At 55.2% G+C, this 17022-nt stretch overlaps 2 protein-coding genes across 11 annotated transcripts in view; one reads left to right on the plus strand and one right to left on the minus strand.

Moving 5' to 3' along the window:
- The first annotated feature begins 1588 nt into the window (after nt 1–1588).
- SNN (stannin) lies at nt 1589–12150 on the plus strand. 5 transcript variants are annotated; one of them, XM_049699775.1, is made up of 3 exons: nt 1630–1744; nt 8579–8693; nt 8921–12150. In XM_049699775.1, exon 3 carries the CDS (start codon nt 9011–9013, stop codon nt 9272–9274), a length of 264 nt encoding a protein of 87 aa, XP_049555732.1. In that variant the 5' UTR covers nt 1630–1744; nt 8579–8693; nt 8921–9010; the 3' UTR covers nt 9275–12150. The 5 variants fall into 5 exon arrangements, with proteins under 5 accessions (XP_012388727.1, XP_049555732.1, XP_012388728.1 ...); XM_012533273.3 differs by lacking the exon at nt 8579–8693 and having other exon boundaries at nt 1589–1744; XM_012533274.3 differs by lacking the exons at nt 1630–1744; nt 8579–8693 and adding an exon at nt 3934–5636.
- TXNDC11 (thioredoxin domain containing 11) overlaps nt 12076–17022 on the minus strand; it is a 66108-nt gene continuing 61161 nt past the window's right edge. For 5 of the 6 annotated variants that reach the window (XM_004270175.4, XM_033428795.2, XM_049699764.1 and 2 more), the window contains 2 exons: nt 16838–16918; nt 12076–12833 (listed from right to left, as the gene is read on the minus strand). In XM_004270175.4, the coding sequence (XP_004270223.1) occupies nt 12191–12833; nt 16838–16918 (724 nt within the window). In that variant the 3' untranslated portion in view covers nt 12076–12190. The remainder of the gene's footprint in view (nt 12834–16837; nt 16919–17022) is intronic. The other variant, XM_033428796.2, reaches the window with a different exon arrangement.

A 17022-nucleotide genomic window follows, 5' to 3' on the forward strand; every position in this document is an offset into this window, starting at 1 on the left:
ACTGTCTCTGTGGGAAGAACCTGCTTCCTTTCACCCTGGGCTCCCAGGTGTGGCTAATGAGGCAGGAGCCCTTGAGGGTTGCCCAGCCTCAGGAGCAGGACTTGTTCTGGGCTGTCTGACTCTGGTGTCTGCGGACCTGGCCTGGAGCTGGAAGCTCCTCTGCCTCTCTGTCCCCTCTTACTTTCCTCTCTTACAGCTCCCATCCTGGGCCTGGCCTCCTGGCTAGGGCACAGCAGGGCCAGACCTGGAGGTCTGCAGTCTGCCCATTCATTCATTTACTCGACTGGCACGCATCATACTCTTGCAAACGTTCAATTTTGCAATGCACAGGCGGGAAAATAACAAAGGGACCGTGCTAGGTGGAGATCAGGGAGGGCCCTCTGAAAGACAAGAGTGGAAGAATGTTTCAGTTGAAGGAAACAGCACAGGCAAAGGCCCAGAGGTGGGAAACAGCTTGGCACATTTGAAGCAGGAAGGAGAGACCAGCGACAGTGTGGCGACTATGGCCTTGAGAGCTGGGCCCTCCATCTTCTCCCAGAGGCCTCTGCTTGAGGCTGGCAAAGACATTTCCAGACAAGACTCCCAGCTTCCAGGATGAGGGGCTCCACCTCCCCCCTCCTGCCTTCCAAGCCAGAGGTGGCGATAAAGGGAACTTGGGCCACAGAGGCCTTGAAGTACCCACCCTTGCCCCTCTTAAGGGCCCCGGCTGGCCACAAGGGGGAGTGTCCTCCTGCTGGACCGCCTTCTTGGGTGGACAAGTGGACTAACCGGCAGTAACTCCCAGGCAGACAGGCGTGGCCTCCAATCCTGTCTTCATTCTATGCGGGCTGTGGTACTTCAGCACTTTGGAGCGTCTGGAAAATGAGTAGCTCTTCCTTTCCCCGTTGTCTCCATGAAATGTGTTGAGAGCTGAGTACAAGGCATAGCTCTTGGTGAGGGCCTAATCGCGGGGTTATTAAATTAAATAACCATGATTATAAGAGGCCAAGAGGCTGCAAATTCCCCACAGCTTCAGCCCGCAGCAAAATGAGTGCTCTGTGACGGCAGAGTCCTTATTTGTCTTGTTCGTGGCTGTACCCGCGACCACTGGTGTACCCGGCACATGGTCGGTGTTCCATAAATGTTGAATGAATGGACAGATGGATGATGAATTAATGAACTAATAAACGAGTGAACAACCAGCTCCCTCCCCACGGAAGGACATTTAACTTAGGGGTCCTGCCTATCTTTTGCTCCTGCCCGGGATGCTGCCGCTCCCTGCTTCCGGGCAGCGTGCCACACTCTTACCTGCTGTGCGCCTCAGTTTTCCCCTCCGTAAGCTGGCGGGAGTAAGGAGAGCCTCTGGGGGGTTGGAGGCAGGGCCCCCAGCCCGGGCCTCGCACCCACCCGCGCCCAATCGGCGCGCTAGGAGGTCGAACCCGCGCCCCGCCCCCAGTTCTGCCAGCTGCGCTCAGCCCCCGCCCCGCGCGCACGTGACCCCGCCCCGGCCCGCCCCGCCCAGCCGTCCCAGCGCGGACTCCCATTGGCTGTTCTAGGAGAGCCCTGCCCCCGTCCGGAGCGGAGCCGGAGATACCCCGCCCGCCGCAGAGAGGGGCTCCTGCGTCCGGACTGTTCGCTGCGGCCGGACCGGGCTGGCTGGCTGGCTGGCTGGCGGCTGGCTGGCGGGCGGGCGGGCGGGCGGAGCCGGGCCCGCGGGGCTGCGGGACGATCGGGGAGATCGGGCCGGGCTGCGGGCGGCGCCATGGTGAGAGGGGTCGGGCGGGCCGGGCGCTCGGGCCCGGCGGGGGCCTGCAGGAGGGGAAGGGGCCGCCCCGGATGGGGTGGGGGCGCGCGGTGGTGGTGGGGGGTGTCTCTGCGGCGGGGGAGGGGCAGCCCGGGCGGGGGCGCGGCTTCGGGGGGAGGGTCTGTTCCGGGGGGCCGCGCCCGCGGGCGGGGGTTCTTTGTCCGCTGCGCTGCGGCGAGATCGGGACAAAGGAGGCGGCGGGGGGCGGCGGCGGCTTTGCAGGGAGCTGGTGTCCCCCCAACCCAGTGCATGCCCCTCACCGCGGCCCGCAGTTCTGCGCCCCAGGCTGGCCGCGGGTCTCCTCCGGACACTTAGGGATTTTTAAAAATAACAGAAGGCGGGGATCCTGGCAACCTCCAGAGTGGTCAGGAGAGCTGCAGAGGTTAGGGGTGGGGGTTCTGGCGACGTCTGGCGCCCATTTCGCAGGTGGGGAAACTGAGGACGGGCCGCGGCGTTTGGTGCCCGGTTCCGTCGGTGGTGACTGCGCGGCGTGGGCATGACTGAGTCTCGTAGTCCCCCGTCCCCTAAGCTTCCCCCGCGCCAAGTCAAGCCGACTGGAGTTGCCTCTCCAGCTGTCGTTTCCCCTCCAGCTGTCGCCCCCTGGGCCGAGCTCCCTCCACCCTCCAGCCTCGCTTAGCTCTTTGGTAGAGTCGGGGAGACAACGGAGTCGCCTGGCAGGGTTAAATGAGAGGGTGCGTGGAGCGCGCCTGGCACTGCGCCTGCACGTCGCCCGCGCTTGGCACGCGGGAGCTGCCAGGGCGCTTATCATCCCTGTGTCCCCAGCATAGAGCCGTTCACCCCAGTCACCCAGACTCTTCGGGTGGGGGCGGACTGAGGTTCACTTGTTCCCCTTGTCCCCTCAGGCAAGGGAGCGGGGAGGCGGGGGTCAAATAATATGACATTTTAGTGTCAGAGTTGAAATCCCGGATTCTGGATCCAGGCTGCCTGGGTTTGAATCCCTGCGCAGTTACTTTCGGGCTGTGTGACCTTGGGCAATTGGTTTAACTTCTCTGAGCCACAGATTCTTTATCTGCAAAGCAGGCATAGTAATAACTCTAGGGTTGTTTTGATGCTGAAAGGAGATTATCTGTGTGAAGTGTTCAGCCCAGTGTCTGGCACATAGTAATTATTGCCAACTTTTGCCAGGCGTCTACTGTTATTACCAAAGTTGTTTGGCAAGTGAGCTGAGTCTAGGGCAGCCTGTGAGAATAGCCAGTGGCTGATTCACAGGGTGGGGGCACAGGAGACTCGCACTGACCTTGGGGCAGTCCCTGGGGTTCTGCCTGTGCCAGCTTCCTCTTCTGCACAGGGGAACCTGGGGGGTGCTGGTGCGAGTTTCCTCTCCGGGAGGACCATGGTGTAATGGGTGGGTGGTGGAGGGTGAGGTGACACTGGCTGCAGAGCTGGGCACAGCCCAGTGATTGTCAATCTCCCATCCGCATCCCCACTGTTCCTGCCCAGGCTTTTGGAGGGCAGGGGCCTGTGTGATGCTTCCTTGGGTTCCAGTGCCTGCTCAGGCCTGGCACAGAGCAAATATGCCACCTGCCCCCTTGTCATGCCCCGTCCTCCCCACAGTCCTATGTTTCTAATCAGAAACTGGGCAGGAAATGTTTCCGGCTTGTGAAGTGGGGTCCCCCGAAGAGACAGAGCCTGGTTTGTTGGCATACCTGATGGCTTTGTTGGGGGAAGGGGCATGGCTTCACCCCTGCGGAGGTGGTGCATCCCTGTAAGCAGGGCAGCCCCAGAAGGTGGAGGCTGCAGGGGGGGAGGGGTGGCAAGCTGGTGTCCAGCTGGGCTGGGTGACACTCATGATGTGCCCAGTTAAGCGAGAAGAAGGTAGCAGCAGCGTGTCCCTGAGGAAGGCGCTATTTGTGGCACTGGGCCTGGACCAGGCCCTGTACCCTCCTGGGAGCAGGTCCTTTCGGGGGGAGTGAGGGGCGACCCTGTAACACCCAGGAAGGTGTGGTACCTGGTGACACACAAACACGGTGGCCCCATAGCCCTTCTGTTTTCACATTTCTTATCACTTCTCAGCCTCCCCACAACCTGGCTGCTGAGGTCAAGGCCTCTTTCCCATTTTGCAGGCTGAGAAACTGAGGCCATTAGGAGCAGCTTGCTTGGCTGGGTCACAACAGCTAATTATAGTGAGTGGAGGGATGGTGTGGGTCAAAGGAGGGGACTCTAATCTGCTCTGCTGCTGGCTGGGCTCCACTGGGCCTTGAGTGTGTGAAGGGACCTGTGGAGTGGGGTTAAGGCTTCATTTTGGGGTCCCCTGAAGAGGCAGGGGTAACTAGAACCCAACCCAACATTGGGGAAGACCTAAGCCGTGGGCCTCCGAGGGCAGCAGGACAGTGGGGGACGCCTGCGCTCAGCTTGCTGGTGGCTGATGCAGGGTCTGTCCTTTGAACCCATCGTGGTTGGGGGTGGGGCACGGGGAGAGGTCAGAGGGGTGGTGTCCGCAGACGCTGGGCTTTAGAAAGCTTGTTGAGATCCATCTGAGGGAGGTGGGAGCGGGAGGGTGGAGGGAGGGTGGAAGGGGGGTGGAGGGTTGGCACTGTGTGTTTGGGGGATCCAGATGGCCTTGGGCTTCCAGTGCCAGCTTTCGTCCTGAGGGAGCTGGCAAGGAGATGCTACAGAGGTTGGGGGGAGCATGGCCCGTCGCCCACCCCTAGAGTGCCTGGAGACTACAGTCCTCGGCTGTGCTCTGGCTCCCAGGCTGGCCTGACCCTCTGCACTTAGAAGACCCCTCCCTTTATTCTGCGGGGCCCCACTTCTGGGTCCCATCCTCCTTTATTCTGTCCAAGTTCACTCTTGGACGATCCATTCAAGCTCTCCACGCCTTAGTTTCCTCACCTGTGAAACTTGGATGGTAGCAGTGAGCAGCGCTAGCCATGGGCTTGTTGGGAGGAGTAGATGATGGTATGGAATAAGTGTTAACTGCTTTGGTGATTGTTCTAAGGGGGTCCAGGTTTCCCATGTGCCATCCTGGGCGTCTACCCAGCCCAAGCTGTGGTCCTCCGCGTCCTGCCCTGTGTGCTTTCCTGGATCAGGGTGAGGGGTCAGCTGACTTGCAGGAAACATCTTAGCTCGGAGGGGTAGGAGGGAGGCCCTGAAGAGATGAAGCAAGGGGTGGGGTCCAGCCCAGGCCAAGAGGGTTCAGAGGGAACTGGCCGGCCGCCCTCATGCTTCAGGTTCCTCTGGGATCTGCATCTCAGTGGCATCTTCCCTCCCCTCCCCTCCCCACAGCTCGTGCAGGGACAGCTGCCCCTCTGTGGGCTTGGGCCAGGCCTGCCTGGGACCCACTTGCACACGTGGCTCCTACCCCCATGCTCAGACTGCAGTCTGTCCTTCCACGCAGGCTGCCAGCTCCCTTGAGGGGACCCATGGTGGCTTCAAGATTCGGGGGCATTCGGGGTGGGGGCTGCTGACCGTGATCCCCATGCAAGCAAGGTCTCCTCTGATTACTGCCTCCCCGGGCTTGGAGTGGTCGGTCAGCAGACATTTATTGAGCACCTGCTGTGTGCTGGTAATAGGGCTGGGGATCCAGCAGTGGGCAAGATGGACAGTGCCCTTCTACACCCTCAGAGTCCACTGCGGGAAGGAGACGGCAGCCAGGGAAACACCTTCCCTCACCCAAGAGAATTTCAGGTGGCAGAGCGCCAGGAAATAAGAGGAAGTAGTACGAGACGATGGCCAGTGGGGGTGGGCTGTGTCTGGCTCCTGGGTGATCTGGGAAGGCAGCCCCCAAGAGGCACCTTCTGAGAAAGTCCCGTCTGATGGGAAGGAACCAGTCACGGGACACTCAGGGAAGAACACTCCAGGCAGAAGGAACAGAAAGTGCAGAGGCCTTGAGGTATGAGGCAGAAGGGTGTGAAGAAGCCGGGGAAGTAGAGAATTTGGATTCTCTGCTGGTACCAGGGAGGGTTCTGAGCAGGGGATGACATGATCAGATTTTTTAACAGATAGGTTCTCAGGAAATACTTGCTGAGTGAAGGAACAAACACATTCAAGGGAGGGCCAGGGACCGCAGGCAAGGCATGACTGTGGCCTGGTCACTTGGCTCTACCCGCTCCTCCTGACCTGGGGCAGGGGCAGCAGACAGGGTTTTGAGGTCACCACTCCTCTCAGAGGGTCCTTGGAGCTGGGGCTACCTCTGCCTCAGTTTGCTGGTTGGTGGTTGGTCCCGGGACCGCTCGTCCCCCACCCCCAGGACTCAGAGGCACTTCCTGGGCTCCTCAGCTGGTTTGGCCCCTGGGGTCCCCCCTCCCCAGGTCTTGCTGCCATTGTTTGATTTCCCACTTCCTGTCCCTGAACCACCCCCCTGCTCCCCAAACACACACACTTCCCCTTCTGAATTGATACTGACTTGCCTTCCTGTCCAGGAACCCAGGGGGAGGGCAGGCACCCCAGCAGGCGCTGGACACAAGGGCCAGTGGAGAGGGTGAGGCGGGGAGGGTACCAGCAGCTAGGTGTGCTCCGGAGCGGGACGAGGGCACAGGGGTTGGGGCAGGTTCACCCAGCTGCAGCCAGCAGGCTCTCTGGGGGTTGGGGGGATCACCTGCTCCATGCGGAGGCCCAAGAGGACAGGCTGAGCAGAGTTGTGGGAGCTGATGGTAGCCCTGATGGTGGCAGGGGAGAGGCCAGGAGGACCTGTGCACTGGGTGGGCACAGAAGTGTGCAGGGCCACTCACGGAGCACACAGCCCAACAGGGGAGGCAGGTGCCAACCCGATGGCCCTGACACAGACGCCAGGGTTGCACGTTGAGGCTGGTGCCCTGGAGGGAGGGAAAGAGTGAGTGCAGCCACATGACGAAGAGGACTTCCTGGACCGCGGGGTCAGGAAGGCTCCCCGCCTGAGCTGGAGTTAACCAGGGCAGCCTCCACATGTTGATGTTTGTCTGGGGTCTTTGGGGAGCTGTCCCATGCCATGTGAGAGGTTTACCAGCATCCCTGGTCTCCATCCACTTGATACCAGTAGCACCTACACACACACCAGCTGTTATAATCAAAAATGTCTCCAGACGTTGCCACATGTCCCCTGGGGGGCACGGTTGCCCCCACTTGAGAACCACTGCACAAGGGTAAGGGGAGCAGAGCATTTGGGCAGAGGGACCTAGCTGGGCAAAGGTCTGCAGGTAGGAAGGAGCATGGGGTCAGCAGGAGAGGAGCAGGGGTGGAGATGCTTCATCAGGTCCCGTAGGTCACTGTAGGGACTTGGGATCTTTCCTCTGAGTGACAGGGGCACTGGCTGCAATGGCCCCCACAGGTGGACCAGGGAGCCTGTTGAGAGTGATGGCAGCGGCTTGACCCTGGGGGCAGTAAGAAGGGGGAAGACTCCAGGGATGTCGCCCCCCCCCCCCAGACTAGGACCCCTCTGCACAGGTGGGCGTGGGAGCAGGGCAGTTCTGGGGGTCTGTAGGGTTTTCTCAGGGCCCGGTCCCCGGACAGACTCAGGGGCGTTGACTTAGCTGCCTTTGACCTTCAGGCGAACCTGGCCTTGGGGTGGGGGTGGAGGGCTCCCTGGTGTGGATAAGAATCATTTCTAATTAAGGCTGTCATTGCTCAAGGAGGGCAGGTTCCATCCTGTCTGGAGGGAAAACCTTCCGCTTCCAATGATGTCTACCTGCACTGATGTCTGTCTTCTCCAGAAAAACCAGATTCAGACAGCTGAGCATCGACTCTGCCCACCCTGTGCCCAGGCGTTGCAGGCATCCTCGTAACCACCTGGGTGTTAGTTACTATTATTTGCTCCGTTTACGGTCAGGCAGGAGAAATTTTAAAAGTGCAAGGTCTTGGCACCCAGGGGTGCCACCACCTCCAACCTCAGTGGGTTGTTGCTGTCTGGGCCTTGGGGCATGTACACCCCTCCCCGCCGCCACCCAAACCAGCTGATCTCCAGCTGCAGCCACTCCTCGCACTTGCCAGTGGGCCCTCCTGCCTTCAGAGCCTTAGCAGACAGTGTTCCCCTGCCGGGAAGCTCTTCAGGGTCTGGCTTTCCCACACATCTCGGCATCAGCATCACCTCCCTGAGTTTTGCCTGCCCCGCCCAGTTTAGCATCAAGGCATCTGGTCCCCTATTCCCAGCGTTACATTCCTGCATTTGTAGCGACAGGTGTTTGGCATATTGATCCGTTTGCGGTCTGGCTCCTGCACCAAGACGCCGGCAGAGGCTGGTCTGTCCCACTCTCCCCTGCCCTCCCCTAAGTTTTTCCAGAGCCAGGTCAGCTACAGCTTCTTTGTGGGCAAAGGCTGTTGTCGGCTGCACTCTCTCACAGGTGCTCCTGAAGACTCGTTGAGCTATGTATGTCCTGTTCACGAGAGGGGCTGATGTCATTTCCCTGCTTTTGAATCCCTCATCTCTGGCCGTCTTGAAGCACTTTATTATTATTATTTTAATTTATTTATTTTTGGCTGCATCGGGTCTTCGTTGCTGCGCACAGGCTTTCGCTAGTTGTGGCGAGTGGTGGCTACTCTTCGGTGCGGTACGCGGGCTTCTCATCGCGGTGGCTTCTCATGTTGCGGAGCATGGGCTCTAGGCGCACGGGCTTCAGTAGTTGTGGCTCGCGGGCTCTAGAGCGCAGGCTCAGTAGTTGCAGCGCACAGGCTTAGTTGCTCTGCGGCATGTGGGATCTTCCCAGACCAGGGCTCGAACCCGTGTCCCCGCATTGGCAGGTGGATTCTTAACCACTGCGCCACCAGGGAAGTCCTTGAAGCACTTTCAATCTGTGAGCAGTTACTGAACACCTAGTGGTGCTGGACTTCTAGAACATTCACCTTAAACAGACCCTCTTTCAGCCTCTGCTGCAGTGGTGATGGAGGTCTCGGGTGCCCCCTCTCAGGTTCCTGAGAAGCCTGTCAGGTTCCTGGCTGAGCGAGGATGACTGCCTGTCTGGTAGCAGAGGCACTGAAGGTATTAAATGGAAGTGGCTGGGTTGAGTGAGGAGAACGCTGGTAGCATCGTAAACAAATACACCCAGCAAATGCCAACCAGTCTGTTTCTCACTAGGATGCGGGCAGGACGGTCAGGCTTAAGAACTGATTAAAAATAGACCCCATGGAAGAGCAAGCCCGAGCGTGTGAGCTGTCAGGGTCCCCAGCGGAGTCCCCAGTGTAGCCTCATCTTGCTCTTTCTTTCAGGGCTCTCGTGTCCAGCCTGGGTTCCAGCCTCACTGAGTCGTCCCCACCAAGACCTTCCTGCAGAGGGCCCCCCCTGCTCAAGCGCTAACCATGTCCATCATGGACCACAGCCCCACCACCGGTGTGGTCACGGTTATCGTCATCCTCATCGCCATCGCTGCCCTGGGGGCCTTGATCCTGGGCTGCTGGTGCTACCTGCGGCTGCAGCGCATCAGCCAGTCAGAGGACGAGGAGAGCATCGTGGGGGATGGCGAGACCAAGGAGCCCTTCCTGCTAGTGCAGTACTCGGCCAAGGGACCGTGCGTGGAGAGGAAGGCCAAGCTGACCCCCAACGGCCCTGAAGTCCACGGCTGAGCCGGGATGCGGAGGCTCCTGGACCTGTCTGCCGCCAGCCAAGAGGCGCAGTAGGGGCGAAACCACAGACATGCTACCATCTGAGAGGAAGGGTTGACGCTTGCTGGCATGGCCTCACCGGACTTCGTCATCGCATGCACCGACTCCTGGGGTCCCGGCGGTCCTGAGCCAGGGCTCAGTGGCACTGGGCAACCCCTCAGCCTCCTGGTAGGACTGCCCATTGCAGGCAGTGGGCAGGCCTGACCTTGCTGGGGCTCACGGCCCCACAGCGCTTTTGTTACTTGAATGTTTAGCTGAGCCTGTTTTTGATGGAGCTACTACTGTAACACGTGAGCTCACAAGCCTGTGAACTGTAAATAGGCCCCAGAAGCACGTGCTTAAGCCTCTCTTGCTGATTTTTTTAAAAATATAGAGCACATGGGACTGTCCGTACTAACGCTGAGCTGAGTCAAGGCGGGAGGGGGGGTCTTAGACTTGTAAGGCCCACATTGCACTCGGCGGGGGCCTCAGATACACGTGTGTATGTAGAGAACGTGACACGTCGGCTTTAAGTCTCGCAGCTAACCTGTTGGGGTGCTTTGGCGATTTCTGCTTTGTGAGCAATGAATGGGAGCAGCAGCACGTCCCGCCCTCTCCTGCTCTAGGTAGATGAGGTTGTAAATGCCAGTTCCTGTTGCTAGTGGAGTGATTGCAAGGAAGCTACTGCAGCTGCTTGGGAGCCGGTGAAGGACGAGTCAGGGCCCGAGGCCCGAGTCCCAAGGCTGCCAGGCGTCCTAGTGGCCGAGCAGTTTCTGGCCCCCGTGGTCTTGAGCATGCTGAGCACCCTGCCCCCCACCCAGCTTTACTGAGCACAGGCTTCGCTAGAAACACCAGAGCCGCGGTGGCTACCTGAATCCCAAACCCAGTTGGCCCAGGAAGGACAGAACATTGTGGTTTTTGTTTGTTGTTGTATTTAATATCTTCTGCACTGGAGGGGGTGGTGGGGGGTGCTTGGTTTCTTCCCCCTGCCCTTTTCACAAATTCGCTTCCTTTCCTCCCAGATTCCCACCCACCTGCTGGGTCCTGGATTTCATTTTCCACCTCCTAGGTGGGCCACCTAGGAGGGTCCCCTGACCTTACTCTGAGAGCGCCAAGTGTCACTTCTTGTGTGCCTGTGCACACAGGAGCCCCCAGCAGCCTGTGCTTAGTGGGCACCCAGGGGAGGGGGCTGGGGGAAGAAGGAGTTTCAGGTTCAGGATTTGGTTTTCAAAAAGGTGAGGAGTTTGGTGGCTCTTGGTCAGGCCAGTGATTCCCACCCTGCCCCTCCGAGATGTCCCTTGTGTATACTTCAGTGAACTTGCTTAGGTTTTTAATCCCACCACTGTAAGCACACCCTGAACTATCATGATTAAAATGTGATTTGTGTCTGCATCCTCGGGAATAAACTGGAGGCCAGCTCTGGGTGAGCTGGGGAGCGCTGGCCCTCAGCACTTGAGCTGCCTTGCCAGCAGCATGGGCAGGGAGCTCCCAGGTCGCCAGGGGCTGCCCCCTATTCCCAGCTCCCCCTCAAAGCTCTGGCCTCCTGGTCGGGCGGAAGGTGGCTCCTCTGGCCTCATCCAAATCTCCTCTAAAAAGCATGTTGAACTAATCAACTTTCTAGAACCCCTAGTAGGGAGCTTAAGGAACACTCCTTTTAGCGGCGTACCCCTAAATTAACGGTCAAACATTAAGGTGTATAGCTTGGGGGGAGGGGAGGAGTAGCTAGTTAGGCCATTTGAGCTGAAGGCAGGATTGAGACAGCACAGGTGGGCTACTAAGGAATCCTTAGGAGGCAGCCGGGCTTTAGTACAGGGGAGGAAATGCCTTTGGCCCCCACCTGGGGATGGCCAAGCATGAGTCAGGCTGGAGACCAGCAGAAGGCCCTGTAAGCAGCACACAGGGTGTGGGCGGGAGGAGGGGTCAGAAGTTCTAAAGGGGTCACCTGGAAGGTCAGGGAGAAGGTGTGTTTCCTAATGAAGGACATAAGAAAAATGGGGCAGGTGTAGGGGTGTTCGATCCATTCCCCTCACATTTCAGAACTTCAGGCTTTCTACCTCTACTTTCTGCAGCCGGCAGCCTGCACCTAAGGCTGTCTGTCCTTTACCCAAGTAACCGAGGAGCTCCCGGGCCTTGCATTTTCAGTCCCTGAGCCTGACCCTGAAAATGACCATTGCTTGACTGTCAAACTCGCCCTGAGCTTCTTACCATGGCCGGTGCAGTTTCAGTTTTGAAAAGATGAGGCATCACTTTCTCCTCAGTTTCAGTCCTGGAGGTTCCTTATCCCACGACATCTGTGCCATTTGCATCAGGCCCATCAGCACGGTGTCAGTGCCAGGTGAGGGTCACGGGCATGGTGGGGCACTAGTGGGGTCTCTGGAGGCAAGTGGAAGTGCCTGCAGAACTGGTGACCAACCACATAACAGCTTTCACTGTTCTTGGTCAACAGCTACTTTTTTTTAGCATAGACACCAGAGCCACACACTCGAATGGCTTAGTTAAGTTATGACCTCTCATTGAATTCTTTCTGAATAGCCCAACTGTTGTGTCCAAGTTTTCTGACTAGTCAGTCAGGACATTAGCCTTTCATTCTGCATGTCATCGCAGAAGCAACAGCAGGGGGATGGGGAGGGAACGCCGACGCTGAGCCACTAAAATATGGACTAACTTTTCAGACAAATCTTCAAGTGGACTGTGCTACTGTTTTTGTCTCAAAGCTACCAAGTTTGTGCAATAAGTGGAGGGGATGTCATCCCTGTTCAATAAAAGCTGAATGACATTCAAGCTGATTTTCTAGACCACTGAGAAAATCTTTATTTACAATAAATTTCAATAAAATTTGCATAAATATATTCGCAATGTATAGTCTTCACCTCTGATTTCTTCATGTTATTTTCAAAGTTAGTCTGTCCTGTTCTCAGTGCTCCTTTCGGAGGCCAGCGTGGAGCTGACGTTGGAAGGCGGAGGGGTGCTGGCTGGTAGCCGGGGGGTGCCCGAGGGCTTGTGGTAGTCCAATCGCACCTCATCCAGGGGAGCACGGTCTTCGGCCCCGTCCCTGCCCTCCAGTTTCTGCTCCATGGTGGCCACCAGGATCTTGAGCCATGTGTTCTCGGTGAGGAGGTTCTCCGAGGCATCGGCCAGCTCCTGGAGCTTGCGGGCCACCTCCTCAAGCTCCCGGGTTTTCTGCTCGTACAGGGCCTGCAGCTGCTCGCTGTGCAGCTGGAGCAGGCTGTGCTGCCTCTCCAGCGTGTGCTGCTGCCGCCGCAGCTGCTGCTCATCCCTACGCGCGCTCGAGAGCCGGGCCTCCACCTGCCCCTGCGCCTGCTGCAGGGCGCTGATCTCCGCCCTCAGCTTCTGGATCTCTCTCTCCAGATGGGAGATGTGCCCCTGCTGCAGGACGGCCTCTCTCTGAAGACACTCTTTGGTAGGAGGGTTAACCAAGTTCTGGGGGACAGAAGCAGGGTCTGAGTGATGCAAAATGAACCTCAGCAGATTTGGAAGGGTGATGGGAAGGTCTTCGGGGTATTTCACACTTAGGTCCTTTCTGGAGAGAAAGGGAAAGGAGTCAAAGATAAGAGTCACACCAACATTCTTAGTCCAAAACCAGACTGCCGCCGAAGGTCAAGCTGCTTATTTCCTACCAAAAGGAAGTCAGCATGGAAAATGTCATCTGGCAAAAAAATTTCTACAAAGCTGAGGATGTCCCATATGCTGCTTCTGTAATTAAGGTGGTTTATCTCAAAGGTGTGTGTTCCTGAGGACAAAGAGCTCAGTTTTCTGTTCACAACCTTCCAAGAAAGATAAGAACTCAGGGCAGAGGCTCCGTGTGCTCTCAGACGCCCAGTGGCGCATCAGGAAGGGTGTCCGGGGGAAGGACTGCCACCCATGTCACTATTGTGGCCATCGACAATGCTTGGCGAGATAGGAAAAACCTCCAACACTCAGCCTGGCTCTTCAGCAAGCATTTATTACACATTATCCGAGGCAAGAGTTCTCAACTGGGGTAACTGTACCCTCCCTTCCCCAGGGGACACTGGGCAACATCTGGAGACACATTTTATTGTCACGATGGTGGAGGTGCTACTGGAGCCCCACCCTTGACAAACAGACCAAGGGGCTCTGAGGAATTAAGGTTGCCGGGCCCTGAGAGCAGAGAATAAGGAAGGAGGGTGACATATGAAGGGGATTTTCCCCAAAGCTTTGCTGCAAGTCCTGATGTACAAATTTCCTTTTTAGAACTTGTCATCCAATTGTCTGGTGACCAAAATTTCTACCACAGATACATTTACCTGTGTATACACCACCTGGCTGCAATAAATCCAAACCAGCAGCTTTAGCATGAGGGGGGCAGACACCATCCAGTATTAAAGGAGTGGAGGTGAAGGGCACGACTCCGGGGCCCACCCGCCTCTGGGGCCTCACAGGACTCCTCTGTGGCCTGCACTGCCTTGTCTGTAAAGGGGGGAATATGAGTCTCATCTACCTCAGAGGACTGCTGTAAGGACTGCATGAGTTACCTGAAGGCTCAGGGAATGTTAGCTTGAAAAAAAAAAAAAAAACCAACCACATTGTTCCTTAGAGAAACTGACCAGAAATCCCTCATTAAGAGCTTGCACACCCTCTCCACACACAAAGCCAGTGGCCAAACACCTAAGAAAAGACAAAAGGTGTTCTATCAAAGGGTGGCCCTTTCCCTATGAAATAAAAATCACAGGGAAATTAAAGTCAGGTATGTCCCATTTTATATGTTTATGGAAACTTTCAGGTAAATGGAACAATTTTTAAACTTTGGGGGTAAGTATATAACCACGTTTTCCTTTAAAGCATAGTTTTCTTAACATGTACGCTTTCTCCAAGTGGGGCCTCCCAGTCATTCAACTGACAACTAAGAACATCCTGGCCCCTGTGAAGTGTGGGTGAGGATGGACAAGCAGAGGCTGGATCCACCCCTAAGTTCTGCAACACAACCTGGTCTTCTAGGACAGAGCAAATGTGAATCATCCCCAGCAAAGAGCTTAGTGCGTGTATCTGGAGACATTTACAGGACAGAAAACGATACTGGTAAACATGCTATTTTAGAGTTTCTGGAGCAATCTCCATGAACCTACCTGATGGGTGTGCTAAAATGCTTTCAAACTTCTTAGAAGTAGCAAGGATACAGAGCGTCAACAAACTGCTTCCAAAATGGTAATCATTTTGAAAGTGTAGTGGTAAAAGGTCCCACTGTTTATTTGACTCTGGTCTAAGTTCACCAGGAGTATGTGTACGCACCTCTAGCGTGTAAAAGGCTAAATACAAAATGACCAATGGGGTATAAGTTATCTGCTCCAAAGAGGGGCTATAATACTGAGGGAGGGTGGGCTGCTCCTCTAAAGAAGTGAGGTTCTTCCCCAGGGGACACATCAGAATGAACCCCCCACCCACTTCTGATCTCCTGGCCCAGGGCCGGGCCAGAGCACCTGCATTTTGGAACGTCACACAGAGTGGGGGAAGAAGAGTGGTTCTAAGGTGCCCCTGCACAAGAAGGCAGCCTTGCTGGGAGCAGGAGGTAGTCCAGGCTGTGCACTGTGGCAGAGGACAAGCTCCTTCCTATGGTTTCTTTCATGATCATAAAATACAAACAACGTGCTCACTGAGTACAATTTGCAAAGGATATAAAAGGCATACAAGAGGCACCCCTGTGACCACTGGTAACCTTCACTCCTCCAAAATTATCGTCAACATCTTGACACCTTCCCTTCTGCACACATTTTAACCCAGTGCATGTGTAAATTTATATTTTACCAAAACGCATATACACTTTTATATTCTTTTCACTAAAAATAAGCATGTGCCCTGTGAAGGTCTTACTGCTTGTTATCAGTTTTTCGTTTCCTCTTTTGTGAGCTGTCAGCTTTTTGCCCTTTACCTTCTGAGTGAACTGAACACTCACTTTAGACCAGTTAATGAAGAGCTTGCTTCACTTCTGATTACCATTTATTTTTAGGAAATAAGAAAAATTCCATTCCAAAGCAGTAAGGCTTTGGTTTACCAAGTTCTCTGCATTAGAATGGAACTGGACAGTCTACTATTCAGTATTTACTTTCTTGACTTTTCAATACAAGGGAACTAGGAAGAGGCTGTAGCAGCGACCTTCCTGCAGGGCATGGAAAATGAGCTCATCTCTATGCTGACTCCATCAGGCAACCTCAGAATGAAAGGCACTCAACCCAAACGCGAAACAATTCCAGCTGCTGAGAACCTCTTTGTGCAAAGGCATGTGCTGGGTGTTACGACGTCAATGTTTTTTCCAACTATGATTGAAATTTGAAAATTATGGTGTGTTAAACTTCATGCCCCACCTCTGTCCCACACACAATGAAATTACTTGTGTTATTGTCCACGGTTCCTGGACCATGTGGCACCTGCCTGAGACACTTCTTAAAAAGAAAAAGGCTCGTCACAATACAGTCAGCAGTAGAACTGGGTGAGCCACACTCTGTTTTTAGTGTGTGATTTGACAAGACCCTACTACCACAGGAAGCATTCCAGCAAAAATTCTTTGAGATAAGGGGGAAAAACCAAGGAAATGATTCCGTACACATGAAGGAAGCACTCTCCTAGAGAAGCATGAAGAGCATGGCACTGGCTGCAATAAACGGTAAAAGCGAGCGCCAGAGAATAAAAGACATGTGAGTTAGGGAACGTCACTAAAATCATCCTGCAAATGCTTTTCCCTATAAAGATATTGTCAAAGCCATGTGACTGGGTCCCTGAGGACCCATCCTTTTAAAAACAAACAGGAATCTGTACCAAGAGAACATCTGGTTTATCAGGCTTTAAAAGGCCAAGAGTTAATTTCCCTTCTACCAAAACATCTGGATCCACATTCGCTAACTGCCAGGTCACATCCCCTTGCTAACGGCCCATCCCTGCTCGCTGGGCTTTCAGGGAAGCTGCCCTGATCACTCACCTTGGAGCACCACTTAGACAAATGTGAAGAGATCAAGGTGACAGCCCCGTCAGGTGACATTCACAGAAGTCTGCACACCTGGGGAGAAGGCTTCTTGAGCCCCAGTATGCGGGTGCAGTGGGTAGAAGGGCCTCTGTTTCCTCCTTGTACCAGGGGGCCAAGGTGGCCATCCGCAGGGCTCAATGACAAATGACTCATGTGGAAGCGGGCAGGCCAGGCCTGACTCCCTGTGAGGCCCAACAGTAAGCTGTTGTTTTGCCCCACGTGAACCTGGGGCTCTTTGCTGTCAATCTCAGCACTCACTGTGTGCTCATAAGGCCAAGAAGGTGAACAAGTTCCAGTGGCCACATTCATACTCGTGTAAAACACACTCTGGGAGGGGGCAAACTTAAAAAAACTACCACACCTGACATCATGACACCAAAGTCCTTTTACCCTTGGTTCCCAGTGGCACATTTTTTGAACAATACATTTTATTCTAAATACTTTAGTAATAAGTAATGATGTACACTTCACTTCTGTGAAGTACCTTAAACCCATTTCAAGTTCAGCAGAAGAATCCCATCTGCCCAAATATTGAAAAAATTCAGCTTTACCTGTTACAGGGAAAAAATAAGACAGTAGGAAGACGGTCAACCATAAATTCCCAAGGAAGATCATTCTGAGATACATCAATCCTGGCAAAGGGAAAGAACAGAAAAAACAAAAGATCAGCCCAAGAAACTCCAACTTGAAAGGATCTTCTCAAATAATTGAAGAACCCAGGGCACTGTCTGCGCCC

The sequence above is a fragment of the Orcinus orca genome, chromosome 16, assembly GCF_937001465.1.
Source record: "Orcinus orca chromosome 16, mOrcOrc1.1, whole genome shotgun sequence".
NCBI lineage: Eukaryota > Metazoa > Chordata > Mammalia > Artiodactyla > Delphinidae > Orcinus > Orcinus orca.